Below are 27,958 nucleotides of genomic sequence, written 5' to 3'. Positions count from 1 at the left end.
CTTTCATTAGACCACAATTTTGCACTTCTACTTCATAAAATTAGTTCAGCAATGAAATGCAAAATCCTTTTTTTGTTATTACACAGCAAAAATTAGTGTAGAGGAAGTTTTCCCAGCCCACTTTTAATTTAATTTGGATCATTTGCAGTGTCACAGATGTGAGTTGTACATTGAAGTAGCTGTAAGTAAAATACAATTATTTGTGCAATATGATTGGATTAGAGATAATGGATTAAAAAACCAGTGCAAGCTGATTGTTGATTTGGCATTTTAGAGACAGCACTTCTTTCTGTCTTTCTTTCTCCCCTCTTCAACCGCCCACCCAAAGGGAAAAAACAGGGCACGCAGAGCTAGAGAGAAATTGCTCCTCAGGACTAATCTGCAACTCATTAAGCTTCGTGCACAGGCAGCTTGCCCCAAGGGAGGAACATACTTTGGAACATCTACCTTGCCAGTAGTAACCTCAGTTAAGTCCTGAGAGTTGTTTGTAATGGGAGAGGAAGGGTGTTGATTGTAACTCCTGTGGATTCAGCAAACAATCCTGAACTTTCTGGCTCTGTGGGAAAGTGATTTTGTGGAAGTGGGGGAGGAAATTTTTCTGGAAGCATGGCATTTGGTGGTTGTCACAAAACTGATGAATGATTTTCAGCAAGATAGGCCTGATGTCTTGCCTACTGCTGACATGTCTAATTTGTGAAAGGGGCAGGGGGGGGCCTTTTCTTAAATCAATAAGTTAGTCATTTATGATGTCATTGCCTGTTTTCACCTCTGTTTGAAGAATCTAAAGTGGCCTGCAAGCATTTAGCAGTAAGACTAATGCCTTCATATATCAGACATGTGCACTCCCATTCCAAACTTTGCATCCCATTCTACTATGAAATGCAGTTCTACTATCTTCTCCAGGTGTAGTTCATACCTCAGTAAATTGTTACCATAAATGTGTCATATTTTTGCACTATGACATGATAGTGGCAGCAATTTCTAAAGATGCATTGGAGCTTCAACTTTTTGCACTGTGATAATTACACACAGTGACATTTTAGGCAGTACTTCAAGAATATTCTTAAAATGGATCTTGTTATAATTAAGCATAAATGTCAAAATCTATTCCGAGTGTTAACTTTGTTGAAACAAAGCAATAGTAAGGAGAGCGCAGGGCTGAGTAAAATCTTCCATTTCCCCTCTTAACTTTCAGCTCCAGAACCTGAAATAAATGTATGACCTACATACAATATATAAGGTCAAATTTCGCCATAGGCTTGTCAAACACAATTTCCATATTAAAGGAGAGAACAAGCAGAGCAGATTCAGGAGAACTAGTGAATATAATATGTGTGGTTTTCTGAAGGCATTTGAAAACCGGGTTATTCAAAATTAGGATCCTTAACATTTCAGGTAATATACTAGTGTTGAGTGACTAGTCAGTAGAAAACAGAAGGAATAAACCGAGCATTTTCTGGATGACAACGTGTAACTAGTAGAGTGTCATGCCAAAGGACAAATTCTTGGGCCTCAGTTTTTAATGATCTACACCAATAGCATAGATGACAGGGCCAGATATGACAGTAAGAAGAGGATACAAAGAGGCTGCCAAGAAACATGACCTAATGGATTAGTGGAGCATGCTCTATAGCCCTTATGACCTCTTCGTGCTCATCTGTAGTATATTTGTGGAACCCCTTATCTCTTTATCAGCCGCCACTACTGCCTTTAGCAAGTGTTTAATGGCCTTTACATTGTTGGTGCTGTGTACATTGAGGCGGTAGAGGACATGAGAGACTTCAAAGTGGAGGAATGGAATTGGCCCAAAACAAATGAATATATTTCCCTGATTCAGATACAAAACCATTCACTGTGTAACTAATGTTTAACTGTGAAGTCCTTACATTTGACCCTAATATTGACTCCAATTGTCCTGTTACATTTCTGTATCTGTCTCATATATATATATACTAGTTTCCTTCACTTGAAAGATAGCTGCATTAAAATGACTGGGAACGCCTATGTTCAGTTGTATTGATTACAGTAACATAAATTGTGTCAGTGGCAAAATCCTCTGCTTTATCTCTTCAGTAAACTTTACTGGATTTATCTGTTTCCTCATTTAGTTTCAGACCGACTTTATGAAATTAAGTTGATTGCATTCAACAAACAAGATGATGGATATGCAGCAATATGGAAAGGAAAAACTGAAAAAGCACCGGCTGTAACCTTAGGTGAGCACCTTTTATGAGAAGGTGTATGCTAACTGTTTCAAAGCAAAGGCAAAAGTGCCCTAAACATTACCCAAGAACATGTAGCTTTATCATTGTGCAAGAGCACTGTTTATTTGGAATTTTCATTTCTTATGTACAACTTTGGAGTGAGTCAATAGTATTTTCGATAGTTCTGCAATCAGTTACATTTCTAACCCTTAAATGATCTATAACTAAATACTGAATCGGAATGTGAAAAAACAATATATGTGATTACATCTCTCTTTTTCAGCACTCCCAGTAGTGCTACCACCTCCAACCCAGCTTCGTGCAGAATCCAACAGTTCTAGAGCAATTTGGTTACACTGGACCCGGCCACCGTTCACTACAGTCCAAATTGCAAATTATACTGTGCGTTGCAGTCCGTCAGGGCTCAAGAATGCTTCTCTAGTGATGTACTTCACAAGGTGAGTTCAATTAACTATTTCCTAAGTTGGTTGGAATTGATTACAAATGAATAATTAGAGTTTAGTCAACATCCTAAATAATGCCTGAAATTCCTTTCTCACTTAATTTCCAAATTTAGATAAATAGCCTTGATAAGTTGAAATAGACTCTGGGATATTTGAATAGTCACACTTCAAGCTTCAAAGAATATGAATTCTTATCCGTTTAATTCTGTCCCACTGGCGGCATGCTTGTTACTGCTATGTTTTTGGTTACTCTCTGATTCAAATTCCTCTGGATAAAGCTTGCTGTTAGCCACTTTGACCCCATCTATTTGGCCCACTTGCTTCAAACTCTTTGTCCGGAGTGGTCAATGGCTTATGAGCAGCTGCATTTACCTTCTCTTTCAGGGCTTGAGACTCTGCTACAACACTTGGTTTGCGTATCAAGGCCTAATAGCGTTGAATTCGCGGTTTCAAATTTTCAATCTTATCAATCAACATTTTGAATCTGCTTTATTTGCTAGTAACTTCATTCAGGGTCTTCTCACCTTCACGGTCCCTTTTGTTTCAATGTCCAAAATTGTAAGTTCTATTTAGTGAGTCTAAACATTTCTCTGCAAAGTTGCTTTAAGCGACGGGCTTGTGGGCATGTCTTCCTCAATTCTGAGAGCCACACATCGTTTATACATTCCAGTAATTATTTCTGCCATTGAGCTTGCTGAAAACTTTTCTCCTGCCGGTGCTGGTGTGAGTGGTTCCAGTTTTAAAATGGAATGATGATCCTCCTTTCTGGTTGAATAAACTCCATTTTCTTCAAAGGCATTATATCCTACTACTTTCGCAGTGATATGTTGATACTGGTTCTGTGTTTTAATAATCACCCTCTGTATTCATATCCTTCAAAAATTGATCAGTTCAATTCCACTAGCTGTCTGCAACAGAAAAACCTGTATTCACAACTGCAGATCAGTTCCTACTGGTTCTCTTATGCATTACATACTACTTCAGATGCAGCTGTGAAAATATTCTCTGCTGAAATACTCAACAGTGGGAGATGGTGGTATAGTAGCAATGTCACCGGACTCGTAATCCAGAGACCCAGGCTAATGCTGTAGGGACAGGAATTCAAATCCAACCATAGTAGTCAGTAGAATATGAATTTAATAAAACTGGAATTCAATGCAATTCACAGTAATGGTGACTCTGAAACTAATCAATTGTCGTAAAAACACATGCTTTACTATAGTCCTTTAGGGTAGGAAATCTGTCATTCTTATTTGGTCTGACTTATTTTTGAATCCAGGCTGACTATTAAGTAAATGACTATTAACTGCCTACTGAATTGTTTCGGAAGAAGCTCAGTGCTAGAGCATCTGGGGTGACTAACAAATGTAGACCTTGTTGATGATGCCCGTGTCCAATGAAAAAGAAACATAACTTTAGTTCCTAGTTCTAATATAGAACTTTACAAACAATATACAACAGACTTCGTGTTTCTCTCTCCTTTCAAATGTTGAATCATTAAAGGACTAGTGATATTTATATAATATAAAACAACATCAATATAGTCTTGTTGAAGCTATTATTTGAGTTTGTGTGGTGAGAGGAATTGGAGGTGCAGACAGGAGTCTACCAACTTATACATTGGACAAGCCTGAGATGCATCCATGAAGATTTGGCTAAGGATTAAAATTCTCAGGTGTTTGTTGTAGAAGCAGCAGACTCCTTTCAAGTAATGTGTCTGCTTTTAATAGAACTTAAAGAAAGTTGTGTATGAAAAAAAATCCGTTCTGGTAGACATTTAGTACAATTTTGGATGGTGTGTTGTGAGTTTCCTCCTGATTCCTGCTAAGGCATGGAATCTGTAAAACTGATTTTTGAGTGTTGAGCACTCCCACATGGCTGAAGAATGTGCCTTTGTATATGGTTGTTTGAGCATCTAGCTCGTTTTCTTCTTTATGGATTGCAGTTCCAATATTCTGGAAAAAATAAATGATGTCAGTACTCTTCAGCTGGTGTTGATATTGAGTCATTCACACCTACATGATGGCTTATTCCCAAGCTGAGGAAAGAGATGAATGGCCCCAAAGGAAATACAGAAATATTCTTTGCATGCATCAGCAGCCATTTCAGTGTTCAGAGTATGGCCAGTGACATAGCTGGTCAGACAGAGCTTCAGGATTTGTCTATGCGTATGCTGCTGTTGTCACCACATTACATGTGCAGTGATATCAAGAGATGTACAGATGCCTCATCTTTATTCCATTGTAATTAGTTTTTGAAATTTACAATGAACTCCTGTGCTTCTAATCTACAGAGCTTCCAAGTCAGGAAATTCTAATAGTAATCTTAAAATTATTATAACTGAGAAACCTAAAGTTTGGGTGAAGATTTGTAGCTCAGTCGCTCGTTGTTGTGGTTCTGTTCGCCGAGCTGGAAATTTTTGTTGCAAACGTTTCGTCCCCTCCCAAGCACTGAGGATGTCACCTAGACAGGGGACGAAACGTTTGCAACAAAAACTTCCAGCTCGGTGAACAGAACCACAACACTGAGAAACTTAGGCCATAAAATTCATGAGTGGTTCATGCTGTTAGACTCAAAGGAATTGTAAAATTATCTCTACAGTTCAAGTGAAAAAACTGAGAAAAGCCAGTTAAGCAAAGATAAAGCTGAGTCTCTATATTGGATTGTATTGGGAACAAGGTTAAGCTTTGTTTTGATGGTTGTGTTAAGATCTTTCTAACTGTTCTCTATATGTAACTTTATTCATCTCTTTTGTGTGATATATCTATGTTCTGTGGTCATCACGATAACCAAATTACAAAATGACAAAAACATATGATCAGTCAAGCCAGATTCCAACTGGGGTCTGACTTGTCCAGTATTACCATCAGCTGAGATCTCAACACTGTGAAATAAGAAGTTAAATCTATGCTAATGTGTGTGATACCATTGTCTTGTGATGAGAAATGGTTAACAGTAGATATCAAACTGGATTAGGATAGTCTGAGCACAATTGTCAAAGCAGAATCTCTTTTCTGATGTCTAAAGCAAGAGTGTACTTGCCAGACTGAAATTATTTTGTGAAATATATTTTTAAACAAAGAAAATTTGTAATTCCTGTAGATATGATATAAAGCAAGCCGTATTAAAATTTTAAGGCATCTGCAAAGAAAGAATACAGGCTTGGAAGCGTTAAATGTGTATTTTTTTAAAATAATTTTTTATTCTGTTTTGTTCATATGCATCAATGAAGTATTTTCACTCCCATATAGTAAGGAAATCTTCATTTAACTTTGCCCCCTTCTTTTGCTTTAATGTCAGTAATTATTGGGGCCTGAAATCTTGTTAAGTGAGTTTGGGAAGATTTGTAGTTCAGATTGAGACTTTGGATGTAAGTTTGTTCTCTGATGTTGGAAAGTTCATTTTCAGATGTTTCGTCGCAATACTAGATAACATTATCAGTGAGCCTCTGGTGAAGCATTGGTGGTATGGCCTGCTTTTTATTTGAGTTCACGTTTCCTTCGGTTTGTGATGTCATTTCCTGTGGTTATGTCATTTCCAGTTCATTTTCTCAGGGGGTGGTAATTGGGATCCAAGTGTTTGTTGATAGAGTTCTAGTTGGAATGCCGTGCTTCCAGGAATTCTCATGAGTGTCTCTGTTTGGCTCGTCCTAGGATGGATGTGTTGTCTCAGTCGAAGTGGTGTCCTTCCTTATCTGTATATAAAGATGCTAGTGAGAGTGGGTCATGTCTTTTTGTGGCTAACCGACAGAACACACATGGGATCTCCGATATCAGGGTTTTAACAGAGGCAGTCGTGCAGAGACTCGAACAACCAGCTGGATGGTGCAGCTCTGCCCACCATCCAGCCCAAACTTTGAGTCCCCTACATCGATGACACCTTTGTCATCACTAAATTAAACAAATTAGTGGAAACCTTCAGAACCATCAACAATACCCTTACTGGCATAAAATTCACTAAAAAGGAGGAAAACAACAACAAACCATCATTCCTAGACGTCAGAGTAGAGCGAACAGCCACTGGGGAACTTCAAACCAGCATCTACAGGAAAACAACACAGACAGATCAAATACTGAACTACAGAAGCAATCATCCCAGCATCCACAAATAAAGCTGCATAAGAACATTATTTCAACGAGCCACCACACACTGCAGCACAGACGAACTATGAAGAACAGAGGAAAATCACCTATACAGTGTATTCAAAAAGAATGGGTACCCATTGAACACAGTCCACTGATTTCACAGCAACAAACTCAAACAAGCAGACAAAACGCATCCAGAAACCCGAGCCATTCTCCCCTACAGCGAAGACATCACAGAAATGACTGCCAGACTACTCAGACCTCTTGGCGTCATGGTAGCCCACAAACCCACCAACACACTAAAACAGTAGCTAGTGAGCTTAAAACACCCGATATCGACAACAAGCAAAACTAATGTCATTTACAAAATACCTTGCAAGAACTGTAACAAATACTACATTGAACAAACAAGCAGCAAACTAGCCACCACAATAAATGAACATCAACTAACCACTCTCACTAGTATCTTCTCATACAGATGAGGAAGGACACCACATCCATCCTAGGACAAGCCAAACTGAGACCTGCACGAGAATTCCAAGAAGCATGGCATTCCAACCAGAACTCTATGAACTAACACATTGACTTGGATCCCATTTACCACCTCCTGAGAAAAAGAACAGGAAATGACATCACCGGAAATAACATCACCAACTCAAGGAAACCTAAACACACAAAAAGTGGACCATACCACCAGTGCTTCACCGGAGGCTCACTGATGTTGCCTAGTATGGTGACGAAGCGTCTGAAAACAAACCTTCCAGCTGAGTGAGCAAGCGTGCATCGAGAATCATGTTAAGTGTCATGAAATTCATTTTATTGTACCTAACCGCATTTGTCATTTTGGCACAACCTTTCCCACTCTGATTTGAGACTTTTCTCTGTGCTGCACTGTTGCTCACTGTCTGCATCAGGGCACCTTGACCTTTCATGGCCCAGACTGACTGCCCTCAGCCATGCTGCACTCTCCCTAATGACTTTGACACCCTGCAGAGTCCACCTGAATATGATACAGCCACCCCTCTCAGCTGACCACAGGACCCCAGCCATTCAGAACCTGTTGGCCTAAAGACACTGATCAATACCAAGCTCAGCACTCTGTGTTGCTGTACCAGCCACAAATCGTAATCTGAGCTTAGCCATGTCTAACACCTGCTGGTCATGAGGTGGAAGATCAAAGTGCCACAGCTAGCCAAGAGGAATAGCCCACTGAGTGATAGCCTGAGTTAATTGCAGAGGTATTGACAGCCAGAAAATGGGGGGAAGCCATGACACCTTCCCGCTCTCTCTCTTCTCCCTCCACCCCCCCCCCCCCCCCAAAACAAAATTTCCACTATGCAGCAAACACAGTACAACCAGAAGTGACAGTCCTAGCAGGTGATTCTGGGTCCAGTGAATAAAGAGCCCTCTCCCCCAGTACAGACCCTGAGCAGCAATGACCATGGAACCACACTTGAAGGATCCCATTCAGGAGTAACTGTAAGTAGCACTTTTGTATAAAAGTGTTTTGTAATTGATGAAACTGCATTTTGAAGTGCCGACATTGGAATGTAGGTAATTCAGTGGGCAGTTTTGCACACAACAATGTGGTGATGACTAAATAATTTCTTTTGGGAAGTTGATTAAGGGATTAATATTGGCTAGAATATTGGGCATAACTCCCCTCCTATTCTTCAAAATATGGCCTTTTGTGTTCACCTGAAAGGTAGAAGAGTTCTATCTACTTGTCTGAAAGAAAGTACCTCCAATAGCATGTCACACTCTCATTATTGTAGTGGAGCTGTCAGCTCAGTTTTTTGCTCAAGTATTGGAATGGAACTTGAACTCCCATACTTCTGACTTAATTTGGGAGAGTGATACCAATTGAACTAAAGTGTAAAAGGTGTAATAATAAAAACACTTTACATTGTGTATCTATCAATACTTGCATGTTAAAATTCCTTTCCAGCATTCAATCTTTTTGGCTATTTCTAGCTCTGAAGAAGAGATTTTTATCACTAGCCTGAAGCCCTTTACCAGATACGAATTTGCAGTCCAGTCCAATGGAATTGGTGTTGATGGGCCTTTCAGTGGCATTATAGAGGGGCTGACCTTGTCTGACAGTGAGTACAATGTTTTTACATTATTAATTATGTGTTTTATAATTCCAAATAATGCTCCTGAGTTTATATTGGTAATTCCTAAGACAGGCTTCAATGTTGGGTTAATTAGGCAATGACCCACAGTTTGAGAAGTGTTTAAAGATTTAAAGCTTCCCTGCAGCTGTTCACTGTCGGCTGGTAGCAACCCCCAGTTTGAGAAGCCCTCATGTAAGATAAGTTGCACACTCACTGATTCCAATCTGTGGAGAGTTTGAGGCCAGTTTTCATCTTCAGGTTTAGTTCAGACCTAAAAAGTTAAGAGCTGGTGCAAATCCCATCCAATAGCATTCAGTTTTCTGATATATACTGATTTGCAGAAAAAATTAGTTTAAAGGCATGGGGCAATTCAGGTAGGTTCTCAGATGGGGTGATTCACAAAACTTTTCAGAAAGAGCTTTAAACGGCATCTCAACCCATTAATCTTGCCCAAGATTGAAAGGATGTATTTTTAAAAAAATACAAGAAAAAGTAAAGAGAAAGGAAACCTTAGACATAAGTGATTTGGAGATGCCAGTGTTGGACTGGGCTGTACAAAGTTAAAAACACGCAACACCAGGTTATAGTTCAACAGATTTATTTGGAAGCACTAGCTTTCAGAGCACTGCTCCTTCATCAGGTGGTTGTCAACTGTTGGACAATAACCTGGTGTGTGTATTTAACTTTAGACATAAGTGACAGTGTATGGAAAAGTCATGGAACAGCTAGAACTCAAATTTCTCTTTTCTCTTTGAAGTTGAATTGGTTATGTGAAGTACTAGAAAGAGTGGTTGCCCTCAGCAATTCTGCCATATCATTATCGGCATTATAGCATGCCTGCAAGTGAATACAGCTAATTTTCAGACAACTGCTGAAGACTATTGCAGAGCTAGGCTATGATAAAGAAGGTCATGACAATCATTTTGCTATGTTCCTGCTGGGCTTTTTTGTCTAGAGAACTGAATCAGAATTTCAAAAATGCTGTCATGTTGAAGAATGTAGCCAATCAGGCAATATTGATTTGTGGTCATTTTGCCAATTTATTTTTGTGTAGTGCCATGTAAGATGTGACCTGCTGTGACTGGAGTGCTTCTGAAAAATCTTTCAGCATAAGTTAGCTAGACAGTCACATCTCACCATGATATCACTGAATGTTGTCTGATTGACAGGCGTGGAGAGAAGGCTCCACCAGCATGGTCTCTGCCAAAGTGAGATAATGACACCTGCATCTGAGTGCTGCAGGAAGGTCTAGTCCCCTATGTCATTGACTCTCTTGCTCAACATCCCTCTGTAGGTTGGCATCCTCCTAAAAGTCAGCTGAGAAGTGATCCACTGTGAATCTGATTGATCAGTAAATATTGTACACAAGTCTGAAAGAGAAAGCAGAAAATATGACCATAAGGTGTAGGAGCAGAATTAGACAGTTCATCCAGAGTCTGCTGTACCATTCAGTGAGATCATGGCTGATCTGATAGTCCTCAACTCTACTTTCCTGCCTTTTCATTGAATCAGTGAAATGTTCACACCATCGCCATACATTGGTGCCGTTCTTATTTAACTTAAAATAAAAAATAACTTAGAGAGTGCAACGTTTCCTCCTCTGCCGCTACAGTCCTGCTCCAGGCTCCACCAACTGCCAGAGTGAAGGTCCCCACCTGAAAGGCTGGCCAACTCTGTAGCAATGCTGCCTCTGAAGACACCGCTGCTCCAGACCCCTTTGAAGCTGCCTTCCTTTTTATTTGGTATTTCTTCAACAAAAAATGCTTCACTATTCTCTCCAAGTTTCATCTGCAGTTACACAGGTTCTCCATTGATTTCTATGTCCACCACTTTTTCTCTGGAACAGAGCACACTGAGCTTTCCCATGGAATGCCTGTATTCACTTGCAGGCATGCTGTAATGCCGATAATAATATGGCAGAATTGCTGAGGGCAACCACTCTTTCTAGTACTTCACATAACCAATTCAACTTCAAAGAGAAAAGAGAAGTTTGAGTTCTAGCTGCTCCATGACTTTTCCATACACTGTCACTTATGTCTAAAGTTAAATACACACACCAGGTTATTGTCCAACAGTTGACAACCACCTGATGAAGGAGCAGTGCTCCGAAAGCTAGTGCTTCCAATTAAATCTGTTGGACTATAACCTGGTGTTGCGTGTTTTTAACTTTGTACATGGAGACTTTCATCAAGCTGTAGTACAGTAATGATATTAATGCAGCCTGACAGAGTTGCGGGATTCAATCCCTTGTAAAGTTCTTTCACTGTGACAAACACATGCCAGGCTAATTGCCCAACGTATAACCCTTTCCTAAACCCATGATTCCCTTGTTGATTACAAATCAGTGCCTCAGCCTTGAAATGCCTAATGACCCAGCCTTGACAGCCCTCTACCATAATGAAGTCCACAGATTCACAGCCTTATAAAATTCCTCTTCATCTCTGTCTGAAATGCACAACCCCCTTGTTCTAAGATTATGCCCTTTGGTCCAAGATTCTGCCACAAGAGGAAACAACTTTTCTGGACCTACCCTGTCAAGTCCCCTAAGAATCTTCAGAGTTTCGATAAGGCTACCTCAAATTCTTATATATTTCAATGAATACAGCCCAATTTATTCAACCTCTCCTCATAAGGCAGCCCTCTGTACCTGGTACCAGCTTAGTGAACCCCCTCCAATGCCATTATATCTTTCATAGAGTCATAGAGATGTACAGCATGGAAACAGACCCTTTGATCCAACTTGTCCATGCCAACCAGATATCCCAACTTAATCTAGTCCCATTTGCCAGCACTTGGCCCATATTCCTCCAAACCCTTCCTATTCATATACCCATCCAGATGCCTTTTAAATGTTGCAATATTACCAGCCTCCACCACTTCCTCTGGCAGCTCATTCTATACGTACACCACCCTCTGTGTGAAAACGTTGCCCCTGGGGTCCCTTTTATATCTTTCCCATTCACCCTAAACCTATCTCCTCTAGTTCTGGACTCCCCCAGCCTGTTCACCTTCTCCCTATAGCTCAAATCCTTCAACCCTGGCAACATCCTTGTATATCTTTTCTGAACCCTTTCAAGTTTCACAACATCCTTCGGATAGGAAGGAGACCAGAATTGCACACAATATTCCAGAAGTGGCCTAACCAAAGTCCTATACAGCCGCAACATGACTTCCCAATTCCTGTAGGAGAAAGTGAGGATTGCAGATGCTGGAGATCAGAGCTGAAAATGTGTTGCTGGAAAAGTGCAGCAGGTCAGGGAGCACCCAAGGAGCAGGAGAATCAATGTTTCGGGCATGAGCCCTTCTTCCCAATTCCTGTACTCAATACTCTGACCAATAAAGGAAAGCATACCAAATGCCTCCTTCACTATCCTATCTATCTGCGACTCTACTTTCAAGGAGCTATGAACCTGCACTCCAAGGTCTCATTATTCAGCAACACTCCCTCGGACCTTATCATTCCTGTTTAAGTCCTGCTAAGATTTGCTTCCTCAAAATGCAGTACTTTGCATTTATCGGAATTAAACGCCAACTGCCACTTCTCAGCCCATTGTAATCTGAGTTAACCTTCGCTGTCCACTACATTTCCAATTTTGGTGTTATCTGCAAACTTACTAACTATACCTCCTATGTTCATATCAAAATCATTTTTATAAATGACCAAAAGCAGTGGACCCAGCACCAATCCTTGTGGCACTCCACTGGTCACAGGCCTCCAGTCTGAAAACCAAACCTCCACCAGCATCCTCTTCTACCTTTGAGCCAGTTCTGTATCCAAATGGCTAGTTCTCCCTGTATTCTGTGAGATCTAACCTTGCTAACCAATCTCCCATGGGGCACCTTTTCGAACGCCTTACTGAAGTCCACATAGATCACGTCCATCGCTTTGCCCTCATCGATCCTCTTCGTTCGTTCTTCAAAAAGCTCAATCGTGAAACATGGTTTCCCACGCACAAAGCCATGTTGTCTATCCCTAATCGGTCCTTGCCTTTCCAAATACGTGTAAATCCTGTCCCTTAGGGTTCCCTCCAATAACTTGCCCGCCACTAAAGTCAGGCTTATTGGTCTGTAGTTCCCTGCCTTGTCCTTATCACCTTTCTTAAATAATGGTACCGCATTAGCCAACCTCCAGTCTTCTGGCACCTCACCTGTGACTATCAATGATACAGATATCTCAGCAAGAGGCCCAGCAATCACTTCCCTAGCTTCCCACTGATCAGGTCCTGGGGATTTATCCACCTTCCTCCTCTGTAGTATGGATATTTTTCAAGATGTCACCATCTATTTCCTCACATTCTATGTCTTCCATGTCCTTCTCCACAGTAAACACTGATGCAAAATACTCATTTCATATCTCCTCCTTGTCCTGTGGCTGATCTTTGAGGGACCCTATTCGCTCCCTAGTTACCCTTTTGTCGTTAATGTATTTGTAAAGATCCTTTGGATTCTCCTTAAACCTATTTGCCAAAGCTATCTCATGTCCCCTTTTGGCCCTCTTTATTTCACTCTTAAGTATACTCCCACTGCCTTCATACTCTTCTAAGGATTCACTCAATCTATCCTGTCTATACCTGACATATGCTTCCTTCTTTTTCTTAACCAAACCCTTGATTTAGAGTCGTAGAGATGTACAGAATGGAAGCAGACCCTTCGGTCCAACCTGTCCATGCCTACCAGATATCCCAACCCAATCTAGTCCCACCTGCCCATATCCCTCCAAACCCTTCCTTTTCATATACCCATCCGAATGCCTCTTAAATGTTGCAATTGTACCAGCCTCCACCACATCCTCTGGCAGCTCATTCCATACCCGTACCACCCTCCCTGCACATACCAGCCTTTTGTTTCACCCCAACAGGAGTATACTGCCTCTGGACCCTCATTATCTCACTTCTGGAGGCTTCTCATTTTCCAGCTGTCCCTTTACCTGCAAACGTTGGCGCCCAGTAGCTTTTGAAAGTTCTTGCCTAATACCATCAAAATTGAACTTCCTCCAGTTTAGAACTTCACCTGTTAGATCTGGTCTATCATTTTCCATCACTGTTTTAAAACTAATAGAATTATGGTCAGTGGCCCCAAAGTGTGCCCCCACTGACACTTCAGTCACCTGCCCTGCCTTATTTCCCAAGAGTAGGTTAAGTTTTGCATCTTCTCTAGTAGGTACATCCATATCCTGACTCAGAAAATTTTCTTGTACACTGTTAACAAATTCCTCTCCATCTAAACTCTTAACACTATGGAAGTCCCAGTCTGTGTTTGGAAAATCCCCGACCATAACCACCCTATTATTCTTACAGATAACTGAGATCTCCTTCCAAATTTCTCAATTTCCTGCTGACTATTAGGGGGTCTATAATACAATCCTAATAAGGTGATCATCCCTTTCTTATTTCTCAGTTCCACCCAAATAACTTCCCTGGATGTATTTCTGAGAATACCCTCCCTCAGTACTGCTGTAATGCTATCCCTTATCAAAAACGCCAATCCCCCTCCTCTCTTGCATGGCTTTCTGTCCTTCCTATAGCATTTGTATCTGGAACATTAAGCTGCCAGTCCTGTCCATCCCTGAGCCATGTTTCTGTAATTGCTATGATATCCCAGTCCCATGTTCCTAACCATGCCCTGAGTTCATCTGTCTTCCCTGTTAGGCCTCTTGCATTGAAATAATTGCAGTTTAATTTAATTTATCAGTCCTACCTTGTTCTCTGCTTTGTCCCTGCCTGCCTTAACTGTTTGACTTGCTTTTTTCTCAACTGTACCAGTCTCAGATTGATCTCTTTCTTCAGTATCACCCTGGGTCCCAACCCCCCTCCTTACTATTTTAAATCCTCCTGAGCAGCTGTAGGAAATCTCCCTGCCAGTCTCTTAGTCCCTTCCAATTCAAGTGCAATCCATCCTAATTGTACATGTCACATCTACTCTAGAAGAGATTCCAATGATTCAAAAATCTGTTTGTTTCTTCCATACACTAGCTCTTCAACCACACATTCATCTGCTCTATTCTCCTATTCCTATCCTCACTGGCTCTTATCTCCAGGAACAATCCAGATATTACTACCCTCAAGGACCTCTTTTTAAATTTCTGCCTAACTTTCTATATTCTCCCTTTAGAATCTCATCCTTTTCCCTTCCTATGTCGTTGATACCAATGTGTACAATGACCTCCTGCTGGTCCCCCTCCCCCTTGAGAATATTCTGCACCCTCTCTGAGACATCCTTGATCCTGGCATCAGGGAGGCAACACACCATTTTGATTTTTCGTGCTGGCAGCAGAAATATCTGTCTGTACCCCTGACTGGAGAGTCTCATAACACAATTGGTCTTTTGGAACCTGATGTACTCCTCATTACATTAGAGCCAGCCTTGAGACCAGGAGCTTGGTTGTTCGTGCTACATTCCCCTGAAAGTCCATCACCTCCCCCTACATTTTCCAAAACAGCATACTTGTTTGAAATGGGGATAGCCACAGAATGTTCCTGTACTAACCTCCTACCTTCCTTGAAGTTAACCCGTCTACATGACTGTATCTGCGGCTTTTCTCCCTTTTAACTGCCATCCATCACATCGCCTATCTCTTGTAAATTCCTCATTGCCTCTAATTGTTGCTCCAACTGATCCATTCGATCTGTCAGGATTCACAACCATCAACATTTATTGCAGGTATAATCCTCGCTAACTCTTAACTCTCCTGAAACTCCCACATCTGACAAGAAGAGCATATCACTCCACTAAAAGCAATTTGTTCCTTCCAATCTACAGCTAGCGGGTCCAAAACTGTTCAGTTTTCCAGCTGTGGTGTGATTAATGCCTTGCGTAGTTTTAGCAATATTTCACTACTCTTGTACTATACTCCATTCCCTTTGAAGTAAAGGCTAACACCTCATTTGCTTTCCCTATTACCTGCTGAACTTGATGCTAGTTTTTTTTTGTGATTCATAAATAAGGACTCGCAAGTCCCTCTGTTCCATAGCCTTTTGTGAACTTTCTAAATTAAAATAATATTCAGTTCCTGTATTCTACCTGCAAAAGTGCATAACTACACATTCCCCCACATCAAGTTGCATCTGCCAAGTTTTTGCCCATTAGCTTATATACCCTTCTGCAACCTCTTTGTTTCATCTTCATGACTTGCCCTCCTGCCTATTATTGTGTTATTTGTAAATTTGATGGTAGTATATAGACTTTCCTCATCCAAGTCATTAGTATGTGTTATTTATAATTGTGGTCCTGTAGCACACTGCTAGTTACACGCTATTATCCTGAAAAGGCCCCCCCCGCCCAATTCCAACTCTGCCTTCTCTTAATTAGCCTCTAATCATACTATCATGTTGCTACCAAAACTCTGACCTCTTATCTTAGTAAGTAGCCTAATGTGCGGTATATCTGTCAATAAATTGGCCAGAAAACCTTTGTAATATGTGCCTATTAAATCCTTCAGAGATGTACCGCAGAAATCCTGACATCAGGTATTTATATGGATATTTATTGCACTTGGCATTTGGCATGAGGACTGGCCAGTGAATGGAAGAGAAGCTCCACGTCTTTTTTAATGTTGAATTTAAACTCTGGACAGCTTTGCTGAAAACTTACAACATCCATCCTAAATCCATAAATAAATTTGATTGGGGCTGAAATCAAGTAGGACTTATTTTCCATTTCAAGTCACAGTTTATAATATATCATAATTGCCTGTATTCTGGTCCACACTGGTTTAAATTAGTTGCATGCATTTCACTTTTTTGCACATGACTTTGCAGTTTTTCCTGCTGGTTATTGACTGGCTGGGATTTTAAATGGCATTTTAGATGGTCAGAACATTATGTTTCCAAGTTTACATGAGCATATCTCTAATAACATATTTGTGCTAAATCTAGACTCTGTATTTCTATTTATTCATGGGATATGAGCATCATTGTGTGTGCCTGCATTTATTGCTCATCCCTAATTGTTGTGGAGAAAATGAGATGCTACAGTGTTTGGGAAGTAGGAATACCTGCAGTGCTATTAGGAAGGGAATGCCCAGGACTTTGACCAACAACAATGAAGGAATGGCAATTTAGTTCGAGGTCAGGATGTTTCGCAGCTTGAGGGGGATATCTTGTATCTGCTGGTATTAGTGTTAAGCTTAGGATATCTGCAGCCACTGTCCTTCTAATTGATAGAAGTCGTGGGTTTGGAAAGTGCTGCTGGAGAAGCACCTTCAAAGCTCCCATAAAATCTTAGATGCAGATAATGAAGGAAAAAGCATTGAATAGTGTTTCAATAAAATCTTGTGTTTTTTCTCAGTAAAAGTATTGTGTGGATTTCTGCTCATTTTTTAGGAGAAATACGCTTGTGCCTTGCATTTTTCAATAATATTGTGCATGCAATATATTTGCAACTTAACAAGATATATCTTCCAGTTGAGTGAATCCCAAGGAATGTTTTAAATCAGAGTAACTCAATTGAAGGTTTATTTTTAATAATATGTTTATTGAATCTAAGGAAAGTTTCCTATAATAAGTAATCACAAATCTTGTGTCATCTAAAGGGTGTTTGGACCAGAAAACAACTTGTCACCTGTTTGAAGTCAGAAACATTGAATATATCTGTACATATTTATGTCCTGCTGGTAGATTTCACATGAGGTCTCTAGCAGGCTCCTTTTTGACTTGAAGATAAGAAATTTAAAATTTCAAAGCACGTTCTTTTCAAAAAGGATTTTTGTTTTACACTCCATGTCATCACTTCAGGCCCTTCACAGTCTCTGTTCTGATAGTTATTATTCTGGTAAGGTAACCTACCTCTAAACTGTGTGCTTTTTCACAGCTGGCTGCTAGAAATAACAAGGTAAATCAGGGTAACTTAGTGGTGTCAAGTAAACTGGCTCAGCTCAAATGAAAATACTTATTCTGTTTCTCTAACTTCTGGAAGCATGTGTTGACACTATCTTTTAATATTAAAATGGATGTACTATCAAACTGCTTTTCATTCACTTTGTCTTGACTAATAATCGGATAATGAGCAGAGTCAAGACAATTAATGTGAATTCTTAAACTTTTCTTTCAGTAACATATCTAAGTGCGTATTAGTTTCTTAACAGTTCTTCTTCTTTTCAGAACCTTCAACTCCTCCATCAGACATGAAGTTGAATCCACTTAATGCCTATTCAGTCAGAGTTCGATGGCTGCCTCCAACTGAACCAAATGGCATTATAGTTGAATACGTTATTTTGTATAATGCAAACTACACACAACCTGATGACTTGTGGAATTCACTATCCAAGGAAGGTGATTATTGGGAAAGGTTGTCAAAAATGATTTTAAATTGAAAAAAAAAACTTTTTTATCTCCAGTAAATGCTAATGTTCTATTATCTGAATGTGCCACACAAGATAAATGCCATAGCGTTGAGATCTAGGAGTGGTTATAAAATTTGATCTAGTTATTATTATGCAATTGCAAGGTGAAGAACCTATAAAAATATTGAGATCATAGTTGATTAAACATACCCAGCTCATTCGATACCAATTACAATTCGATCAATTTTGTGTTTAAAGTTAACTAATTTACATACACATTTCTCTATGTTGGACTATGTCTCAAATCATTCAAATCTGATCAAGTCAAAGCTAATTGAAAATAATTTAAATATTTACCTTTAAATATATATATATATATTGAATATATCACTGTAGATGTACAAGATCAAAGGACTGCACTTTCATTAGACAGAGACAACTGGCTTAACCTGAAGGTCACCCTGCCTCAGGTTAGGGGAGAGGTTACCTTGTATCTTTGTGGTTGCAGGTAGAATACGTTGTGTTAACTGATGACCAAATCATTCCTGATATCAAGGCTAAACTATTTGAGAGCTTCTTTTCTTTAGAGAAGGATATGAAATGATGTAATATCATTTATCTCTTCAAGACATCCTCAAAAAAAAGACAGCTAATGAATTCGTTTTGGAGTGTAGCCAAATGTGACTGTCAAATTAGAGATAGCAAACCAGGTAAGAAAAAAAAACCAAATAATCTGCATTCCTCGTGTTAACTGAGGGATGAATGTAAATCAGGACAGTGATAAAACTCTTTAACTCTACTTCAAATTATGTAGAAGTGATATTGCCATAGTGCCAGAGGACCATTGAGCTACTCTCTCATTAGAGAAAGAGGATGACTAGTGGTCACCATGCTTCAGGTGAAGGGCAAAACTGAGGAGGTGGATCTTCATGGTGATCTCTACCAATATGAGAATTGAACCTGTGTCATTCTGTATCGCAAACCAGCTGATAGTCAACTTAACCCTGGGTGCCTAGGAATGAGTTTGAAGAGTAACTTTCAGTAACATAGCTTTGTAAAGAGATTTATGACTATGGGCAAATGGGAGAAAATGAGGACTGCAGATGCTGGAGGTCAGAGTCAAAAAGTGTGCTACTGTAAAAGCACAGCAGGTCAGGCAGTATCTGAGGAGCAGTGAAATCAATGTTTTGGGCATAAGCCCTTCATCTGAAACGTTGATTCTCTTGCTGCTCGGATGCTGCCTGACCTGCTATGCTTTTCCAGCACCACACTTTTCGACTGTGGGTAAATTGTATCCACTCTTAATCAATGTAAAATTGTGGTCATTGTCTGTTATTTCTTGTTTCTGTAGTAACTCAAAAATTAGATTAAATCTTGTAATCTCAAGTCAACTTTTATTAATTTGAGTCTCCTGTCAATGAATTTGGGACATAGCCATTTGGTTGTCCAGCTTACGATACGTTCATTCATAAGATTAGTGATGGTGTAAAGCTAAAACACTCTGAACTGCAGCAAGACGCACATTTTCAAAGTCCAATCTGCATTATCCTGTTATCAGGTTGGACTCTGCTTTTCACCAAAACTGAGTGAAATGCAGTCTTACATGGTGTAATTGTAGTCCAAGACTTTGCAACATAGATGCTAATTGATCTTTTTGGGGAAAAAAAAAGGAGTTGCATCAATGGAAGGGATTATGAACTTTCAAGTTCAAAGTAAGACCATGTGATGAAGAAAGATCAACTTTATAGATCTCTATCAATAGTAAGTGTTGGCTCAGTGAAGCAGTGCCATGTCTTAGGAATGTCTCAAGGGAACATTTGGGTTAGGTTGATAATAACTATTATGTTGTACATGTCTTCATTCATCATTTTGTTATGTTTAGGACACATATTCAGTACTGATGTACAGGGACTAGAGAGTGACACTCGCTACTTCTTCAAGATGGGTGCAAAGACAGTTGTCGGAACAGGACCATACTCTACAGCAAAAGATGTGCAAACTCTGTCTGAAGGAATATTAGGTACGTTTTGACAGTACTTTAGTTTTGGATAATTTGGATATCGGAACACACAAGTAGGTTTCTCAGCGCCTCGAACCTGCTCCAGCATTTTAGATCATGGCTAAATTATCTACGTCAATGCCATTTTCCCTTGTTATTCTCATATTCTTTAATGTCATTAGTATTTAGAAATCTATCCATCTTTGTCTTGAGCATTCACAATGATTAGATATGTGTTGCAAAACACGTGTAGAGTAGTGAATAGTAGTAATAAGCCAAAGAAAATTCAAATTAGATAAATTCCAATCATAAGTGTAGTGTATTAAAACACTGCCAAGCCACAACTGCCTGCAATATCAAGCATTGTCTGCTTTTAAGTCAAGGAAAAAGTCTGTCATGTTGGCTGTTTAAGGTGCTGTGCAGCTTCTGTGTCAGGATCATAGTGTGCAATAAAGTTCAATTCCCAAGCGCAGTTCATAAATTACTTTTTTGTAATGCATCAACCAGATTTCTGTTATTGACATGATCAAACCCAATGTTTTGTGAAGGCATGCTTCAATGTTTTTGTTTTTCTTATGAAAATCCTCTGCCTTGTTCTCCCACAAGATATGACTCCTTGCTGGGGCACAATATGTGGACATCTATCACATCTCAGTTTGGTGAGCAAGTATTCAGTCTGATTCACCCCTCTTATCATCATTCTTCTTTTGGGATAGTGATAGTGAGGTCATTTTATCCTGTTCTCTTGGCTGCGGGTGGCTTGGGTCTTTGCTTAGGCCTTAAACTGCTACCTTTTTAAGTGTCTTCTTGGCTCACTTAGTGCTGCACAGCAAAATTCTACACAGTTGCAGTGGTAGACCCACATAGACGTCACCAACAGTATCCCACACACACAATGACCTCTGACCCAAGAAGTTATCGTGTTAAGATGGGGTTAGGGTATTGGGTGTAAATCAGCCCATCTCTCAGCTATCAGGAATAGGAAATCCCAAACATATCCTTTCAGCAAATGTTACAAATAAATTACCCTTATCAGAGATGTTGGTATGTATTGTCGTGGAATGCGAGCTATACTGATCAACATTATTAATGCTTATGCTATCCTTTGACTGCTGAAACATCTCAGTGCGATTGCTTAGGGCTTCATTCGCTACTAGTGTTAAATTGCTGCCCAATGATACAGAACGAATGATGTAACATTCAACAAATTGAAACTGGAGGCCATTAATCTGTTATCTAAAGTGGTGAAGTGTTTGCATTTCTACAAAATATGAAACTTTTGTGAAGTGTTTAAGAATATTCAACCTAACAAGGCTCCTTTCATGGAGTTAAATAAAGATCTGTGCTTTGAAACTGTGGTGAGTACTTGAATTAAGTTAATGATTGTTATATCACTGGAGTGATGGTGTACACCTTCAATTTTATAATCACTGAAATACTTAACAGAATTTTCTGACTGGTCTTTTGATATCAGGGCTGCATGACCTTCTTGATGTACATTCAGTGACAGGCATCATTGTGGGTGTTTGTCTCGGACTCCTTTGCATTCTCTTCTGCATCTGTGCCAGTTTCTGCAACAGCAAGCGGAGGTAAAGAGCCAAGTGTAGCATAATGTATTTGTGTTATTACTCATTTTGAATTGATTAATCTGCAATAAGATGTTCAGGTGTTGTTGGTGTGTATTAGTTAACAATTTCACTGATGGATTAGCACTGTGCTAATGTGCATTAAATAATTTGGGATATTACCCCAAGTTTAATTTAACAACAGAACATCTGTGCACTGACAGCTTCCACAATTATGATACCACAGATCAATATTTAGTATTGGAAAACATTAACAACATTTTTGCACTGAAATATGTGAAATAATTTTTTCCATTTTTATTTGAAGTCGTTGTACGTGCTTGTCAAGACATACGATACCAGTGAATGTTAAAGAATGGAATGTAAAAGAACAGTTCATGGGTGTTTTGCTTGCAAATCAGTATCAAGCACACAAATTAAGTATAAATGCATCTATTAACTGCTCTATTGGAAAAGGCTTCCTTTATTTTGCCTTTGTAGTACAGTATGAACACAAATACAATATGAAGAACACATTTATGATTTTTCTGCAAGTAGTAGATAAACGATATTCCTCTACTTCCTTCCTTTCTGATTTAGCTTGTGCCCAATCACAGAACAGCAAGTCTATTGCATATCTCATTCTTGTGGAATCTGAATGGAAGCACCAATTTAATTGTGAATAGCTGTGAAGCAGCATTCACTTGGCACTGAGTTAAGACTATTGAGACAAATTTCACTGGATTTATGAGATGCCAGAGAATTTTAATCCATTACTCTGATTCAAGTTCCAGAGATGAAAACCGTTGTTATAACACACTGCACAACTGAACCAGTGAGCAAAATTTTTAAAAATTCTTGGAATTTAATTTCCTTTCCTCTGAAGTGCATTCCTAAAAGTTATTCTGAATGAAGTTTTCTTTCTTCCCATCATCTGCCTCTGGTTTTGTCAGCTTGTATATTATTATCGTTAGAGAAGTGCATGTTCTTAGATCTCTTCCTATGCTAGTTCAAGAGCAAACATGAGAAACTTAGAAGAGTTACCTACTAAGTGGATTTCCCCCACTCCCATTTTTAAAATAAATTTCCCACCTGATCTGCATGCAGTAACCATTTAATATGGCAATTAATTTTATTTAGTTACAGCCAAAGTCACATCAGGGAAGAAAAGGCAGTTCTGTGTGAAAAGATTATAAGTAATCTTCCAGCAGTTATTTGGTTAATGCTGAAGTAAATGAGTATAAATAGCTTTATATATATCCTTTCGTTAACAGTGAAGGTTCCTCAGGCCCAGATATCCACCTGACTGCTGAATATGCTCACTATCGCAGGGCAAGGAAAACGTCTTCAACTCACAGTATTTCCCAACCCCACGCACATGAGCTGGAAACACTAATCTCTCCAGCTGAAGATCTGCCCCTGCCTGTCAAGATAACTGAACTCACTGAGGTTCAAGTACTTATGGATACACATTTTCCAGATGATGATATTCAGATACATTTAAAGGTATGCTTTGTTATCTTGTGAAAATAGCAGGATATGGGAATAGAGATTAGGAATTAGCTGAAATATTGATAGTCAAAAACATTGTATTGTCTGTTTCCTACAGAAGGGAAAATGTTGAAAGATGTTTTATTTCTTCTATAGTGTTTCATCTGTCTCATCGAACGTGAAGAATTAGGAAAAGTAACCAGGAGAATCAATTGAGTACATTCAATAGTCATAGTTTTGACACCATAATGTTTAACTTGATGGCTTTATCCTTTCTTATGTGGCTTTATATGGCCACATTTCAAATACTGTGTTTTTCTGTGACTGATTCTTTGGTAAACTGGTGATAAAATTTTCCTCTGTTTCTCTCCAAACATGTTATTTTTTTGTTTTATCAAAAGTTGTTTTATGCACGCACAAATGCTGTCTTTAAGTTTTAAGGGAGTCATAATGAAAATATCGTGATTACTTTTCTTCTTGCATCTCAAAATGTGTGAAGTTGTTGCATGAACCACTGCCCTATGCACTTTGAATACTGTTATTTGTTCATGCACTGCATATTCTGGCCTGCCTTTAAAACACTTGGCTAACTTGCTAAGAAATTCTCTTTATCTGGTAAGAACCATGTCAGTGAGCAGTGCATGTTGTCAACATACTGTAAGAAACACAAGCAAGAGCTCTAAAGAATCCTGGATATGTGATAAGTCACGTTTTACTTGAATTAGGAGATTCACTGTGTCAATTAACTCAGGAACCATTCCTTATTTTATAATTAGCCTATTCCCACTAAAGAATAACTGAAATAAGACTTTCAGATGTCTTTTTTTATTGCAGGTTTTGGAGAACCACCTTTTTAAAGCTTTGGAATGGGAAGGGCCATCTTGCTAAACTCTGAGCCAGTGAAACTATCCGTTTATTTGATCTTTCCAGATTCCTAAACCCAGGAAGGTTTTTTGTGAATAATTCTTTCAGAAGAAATAGCTCCATCACAGAACTAGAATACAGTTAGCTTATTTACATAATTGTACACCATATGGCCAGTTGAGCTGCCAGCTGTCTAAGAATTGAAGACATTTTGTTTTTTGGGTCCTCTGGTACACTTCTATAGCAATTGTAAGAAGGTCAGCCAGATGGAAATCATAGAATATGGATTCCTTGATTGGGGTTGTTAATCTGGTACAATCAGAAAGCCCTGACCGATAGGTGAGTGTCAGACATTCTGACACTCTGAGAGCTGTCTCTGAGGAAGCTGGACCAGTGTCAAGGACTTGCCACATGTAAATAAAGGGTGGCTGGGTGCCAGGATACTGACCTCTGTGGAGTTATTCATTGGTGACGAGAGTAAAGCACATTCTTCAAGAAACTCACTTGCAACAGTCATCTTTGAGTTGGGGTAAACATTTCTGGCATAATGCCGTTATTTGGCTTGACTTGTTTGATCCTGTTGTCAAAGACTAGACCCAGTATGTGGAAGGAATGTGTTTTTCCGGGCAAATGACATTGGGACAGATGAAAAGCAATGAATAATTCTCTTGACAGCATGTGAACCCACAGCTTTTTCAGTTAGTCGATTCTGATCTAAAGCGATAGTTCTGTTCTCATGTGGTCTCATGTTATAAGAAAATTGTGCAATAGCCGTGCCATTTAAACTAATAGGGCCGGAATCTCTGTATAGCCAACACAAGTAAGGAAAGTTTGCATTCTACAAATAACGGTCTAAACTATTCAGTCACATTAAAGCAAATTCGCATTGAAGAAACATGTGTTCTAGCAGAACCAACCCTATTAGGAGCCTAACTTCCCTTGAGGCACCAGACGCAAAACCTTTCAAGAATTTACAGCTTTAGTTAAGGAATATTACAATCCCAAGCCACATGTATTTCTGTGATGCTATCGCTTTTACTTGGTAATTTGAGATTTAGGAGCATCTGTATTGGGATTTTTGACTAGGTTAAGATGACTGGCAGAGGTTTGTTTAACCCTTGATGAGATATTAAGAGACCATTTGGTATGTGGGATTAATGATGTAACCATGCCAATGTGCCTACGTGCTGAAGCTCAGCTGGACTTCAAACAGCCACTACAACTGGCTTTATCATTGGAACATGCAGAAAATGGAGCATATGAATTGCAGGGTATTCAGTTGGAAGTGGATGCCCTCACCAGTCCGATTGAGCTTAGAGAACACCGTTTGCATAGCCACATTCTGGACATATTCTGAGCAGAGGGACTCTGGGTCAGCCCACAACAAAACTCCAAAACAAAGTTAAGCCTTAGCCAAATAGTTAAAATTTTCTTCAGGATCCAAGCTGGCAAGCCATTGTAGTTGCTGTTGATATGTGGACTCAAGACAGCATAGAAGTCCCACTGAACCTAAATTGAGTAAGACAACTGAAAGGCCAGTATCCAAGAGAGTGCACATTCTGAAAAGTCCACCTACGTTTGGTTTGAAACAGTTAAATTGCTTAACAACATCCAAATCAGAGCCATTTAATGTGTCTGGGTAAATGGTAATCAGTTTCTAATAGAGGTTAATACTGGTGCAGCTGTTTCAGTGATTGCAGAACAGAGTTAACAAAATTCATGCTGGATTGCAACCCTTAAATTTGTGCAATACTTCAGCTGGACTAAGAACCTATATCACAGAAATTTGCAGGTTAAGGTATGACTTCGGTTCTGGTCTCTTATGAGAAACAGCTGGTTCAGGTCAAAGGCTTGGGCCAAAGCTCAAAGAGGCAAAGTTAATTGAGAGAGATTCACCAAGATTCACCCTACAGTTTTTGATTAGAAAATGGCTGTCTGAGTGAAGTCCTAACTATAAATACCTTGATGTCTTTCAAGAAGGTTTAGGGACTATGAACGGAGCTGTGGTCACCTTGCATGTTGATGAGGGAGCAATTCCACGATTCTGCAAGGCCTACCCAGTGCCATTTGCTGTCAGGGTAAAAGTAGAGGCAGAAATCAAAGGCTGGAAAACTAAGGAATCATCAAACCAGTCCAGCTTGCGGAATGGGCAAACCATCATACCGATTATGAAGCCCATGGGTCGGTTGACCTTTGTAGAGATTTTTAACAAACAGTAAGCTGCTTTTTGCAGGTAGATATATACCCATCCCTTAGATAGAGGATTTATATGCAAAGCTGGCAGAGGGTTGTCCTTCACAAAGGTGTACTTGCAATTGCGGTTAGATAAGGATTCCCAGAAGTTTGATACCATAATGACTTGTGCCAATATGCAAGACTGTCATTTGGGATATCGTTAGCCTGTGCAATTTCTTAGTGGACAATGGAAGACATTTTACAATGTCGGGTTGTCATTTATCTAGATGACATGCTAATAATAGGGCAGACCAATAAGGACCACTTAGCTTGTGCAAATGTGGGCACATGGCTAAGAAGGAAAAAATATGTGTTTCAGGCACCCTAAGTGACTTACTTCAGCTACAGAATCAACAAGACCGGTTACACCCTTTGGAAAATAAAGTGAGGACGATCTGAAGTTGCCTGACTCCCATGGCTGTGCCGGAGCTTAGGTCTTTTCTTTGGCTGGTGAATTATTATGAAAGGTTCACACAACCTGGCCACACACTTGCAAACCATGTAGGAGCAAAACGTACCCTGCTCCTCAACATTTGGTAAAGCTCCATCAAGCTTTGAAGAGACGTACGAATCTTAGGTGTGGCAGATCTCACCACATCAACACTTATGCCACCAGAAGAAGAGTGAATTTTTCCTAAAATATTTCAGGCGCAAGAGGCGAGCTCCTGCTTATTGCAAGCTGCCCGAATCCAATGCAGAATCATAGGAGCCTGACCCAGTGTTAAAATGCCCCAGGAGAGACTACAAGAACTCCTCTGACTCAAGGAGGCGTTGATGTAGGGATTGTAATGACGTCAGCCAGGTGGATCTTATCGACTGTGAGTTCCCTGATTGGGACTGTTAATCTGGTCCAATCAGGGAACATTGGCTGGCAGAATAAAAGAGAAACGTCAGGGCGTTTTCCTATCTTCCTGGTGGTGGAAGTTGAATAAAGATTCGTGCACCTTGTGTCTCTCACTGTGTCTCTCACCTGCACACACACAACATGGGTGCTGGGGAAAAAATAAGCATTACTGCAGGAAAAAAAAAGAAAAAAAAAGTGAGAGATTCTGACATTCTGAGGGAGCTGGACCTGTGTGAAGGACTTCCCATGGGTAAATAAAGAATGACTTGGCGGTAGGATACCGGCATCTGTGGAGTTATTTCACTTCCCCATGTTCTTTTGAAGTGGAATAGGATACAAAAAACATTACAAATGATGAATGATGTCATGCATTGAGAGGACTGGTGTATGCTCAAGGTACTGGAGTGTTTGTTTACTTGTGTCCAGCTATGCATAAGGTTCTCAGTCCTATCCTGAACAAAATATTCACCAGGGTACTTGCTTTCAAGCTTGGATAAATACCCAGGCTATTCTAAACAGCTTACATTTAAGTAATGTTTCGAAATGGAAAAATATTTCATTAAAACCACAAAAGGAAACCATTGCTGAGGAGAAAAAGACAATGTTCTTTCCCTGTCATATGCTTTCCTGTAGTGGACAAAGTTAAAAGTCACACTACACCAGTTTATAGTCCAACAGGTTTATTTGGAAGCACTAGCTTTTGGAGCGCTGCTCCTTTGTCAGGTAGCTGGCTACTGACGAAAGAGCAATGCACCGAAGCCTTGTACTCGCAAATAAACCTGTTGAACTATAACCTGGTATTATGTGATT

General features: G+C 39.7%; 1 protein-coding gene across 10 annotated transcripts in view; it reads left to right on the top strand.

Moving 5' to 3' along the window:
* Nucleotides 1-27,958, top strand: part of igdcc4 (immunoglobulin superfamily, DCC subclass, member 4) — a 142,826-nt gene that overhangs the window by 109,998 nt on the left and 4,870 nt on the right. For 2 of the 10 annotated variants that reach the window (XM_043677316.1, XM_043677318.1), the window contains 7 exons: nucleotides 2,109-2,216; nucleotides 2,488-2,662; nucleotides 8,728-8,855; nucleotides 17,969-18,139; nucleotides 20,033-20,170; nucleotides 21,624-21,738; nucleotides 22,989-23,220. In XM_043677316.1, coding sequence (XP_043533251.1) covers nucleotides 2,109-2,216; nucleotides 2,488-2,662; nucleotides 8,728-8,855; nucleotides 17,969-18,139; nucleotides 20,033-20,170; nucleotides 21,624-21,738; nucleotides 22,989-23,220 — 1,067 coding nt within the window. Of the gene's footprint in view, nucleotides 1-2,108; nucleotides 2,217-2,487; nucleotides 2,663-8,727; nucleotides 8,856-17,968; nucleotides 18,140-18,778; nucleotides 18,861-20,032; nucleotides 20,171-21,623; nucleotides 21,739-22,314; nucleotides 22,550-22,988; nucleotides 23,221-27,958 lie in introns of those variants that run through there. The other 8 variants (XR_006309473.1, XR_006309472.1, XM_043677320.1 and 5 more) reach the window with 8 other exon arrangements.

This window comes from Chiloscyllium plagiosum, chromosome 36, assembly GCF_004010195.1.
Source record: "Chiloscyllium plagiosum isolate BGI_BamShark_2017 chromosome 36, ASM401019v2, whole genome shotgun sequence".
In the NCBI taxonomy this organism is placed as follows: Eukaryota; Metazoa; Chordata; class Chondrichthyes; order Orectolobiformes; family Hemiscylliidae; genus Chiloscyllium; species Chiloscyllium plagiosum.
The sequence above is the reverse complement of the archived record's forward strand: the minus strand, read 5'-3'. Positions and strand labels throughout refer to the sequence as shown.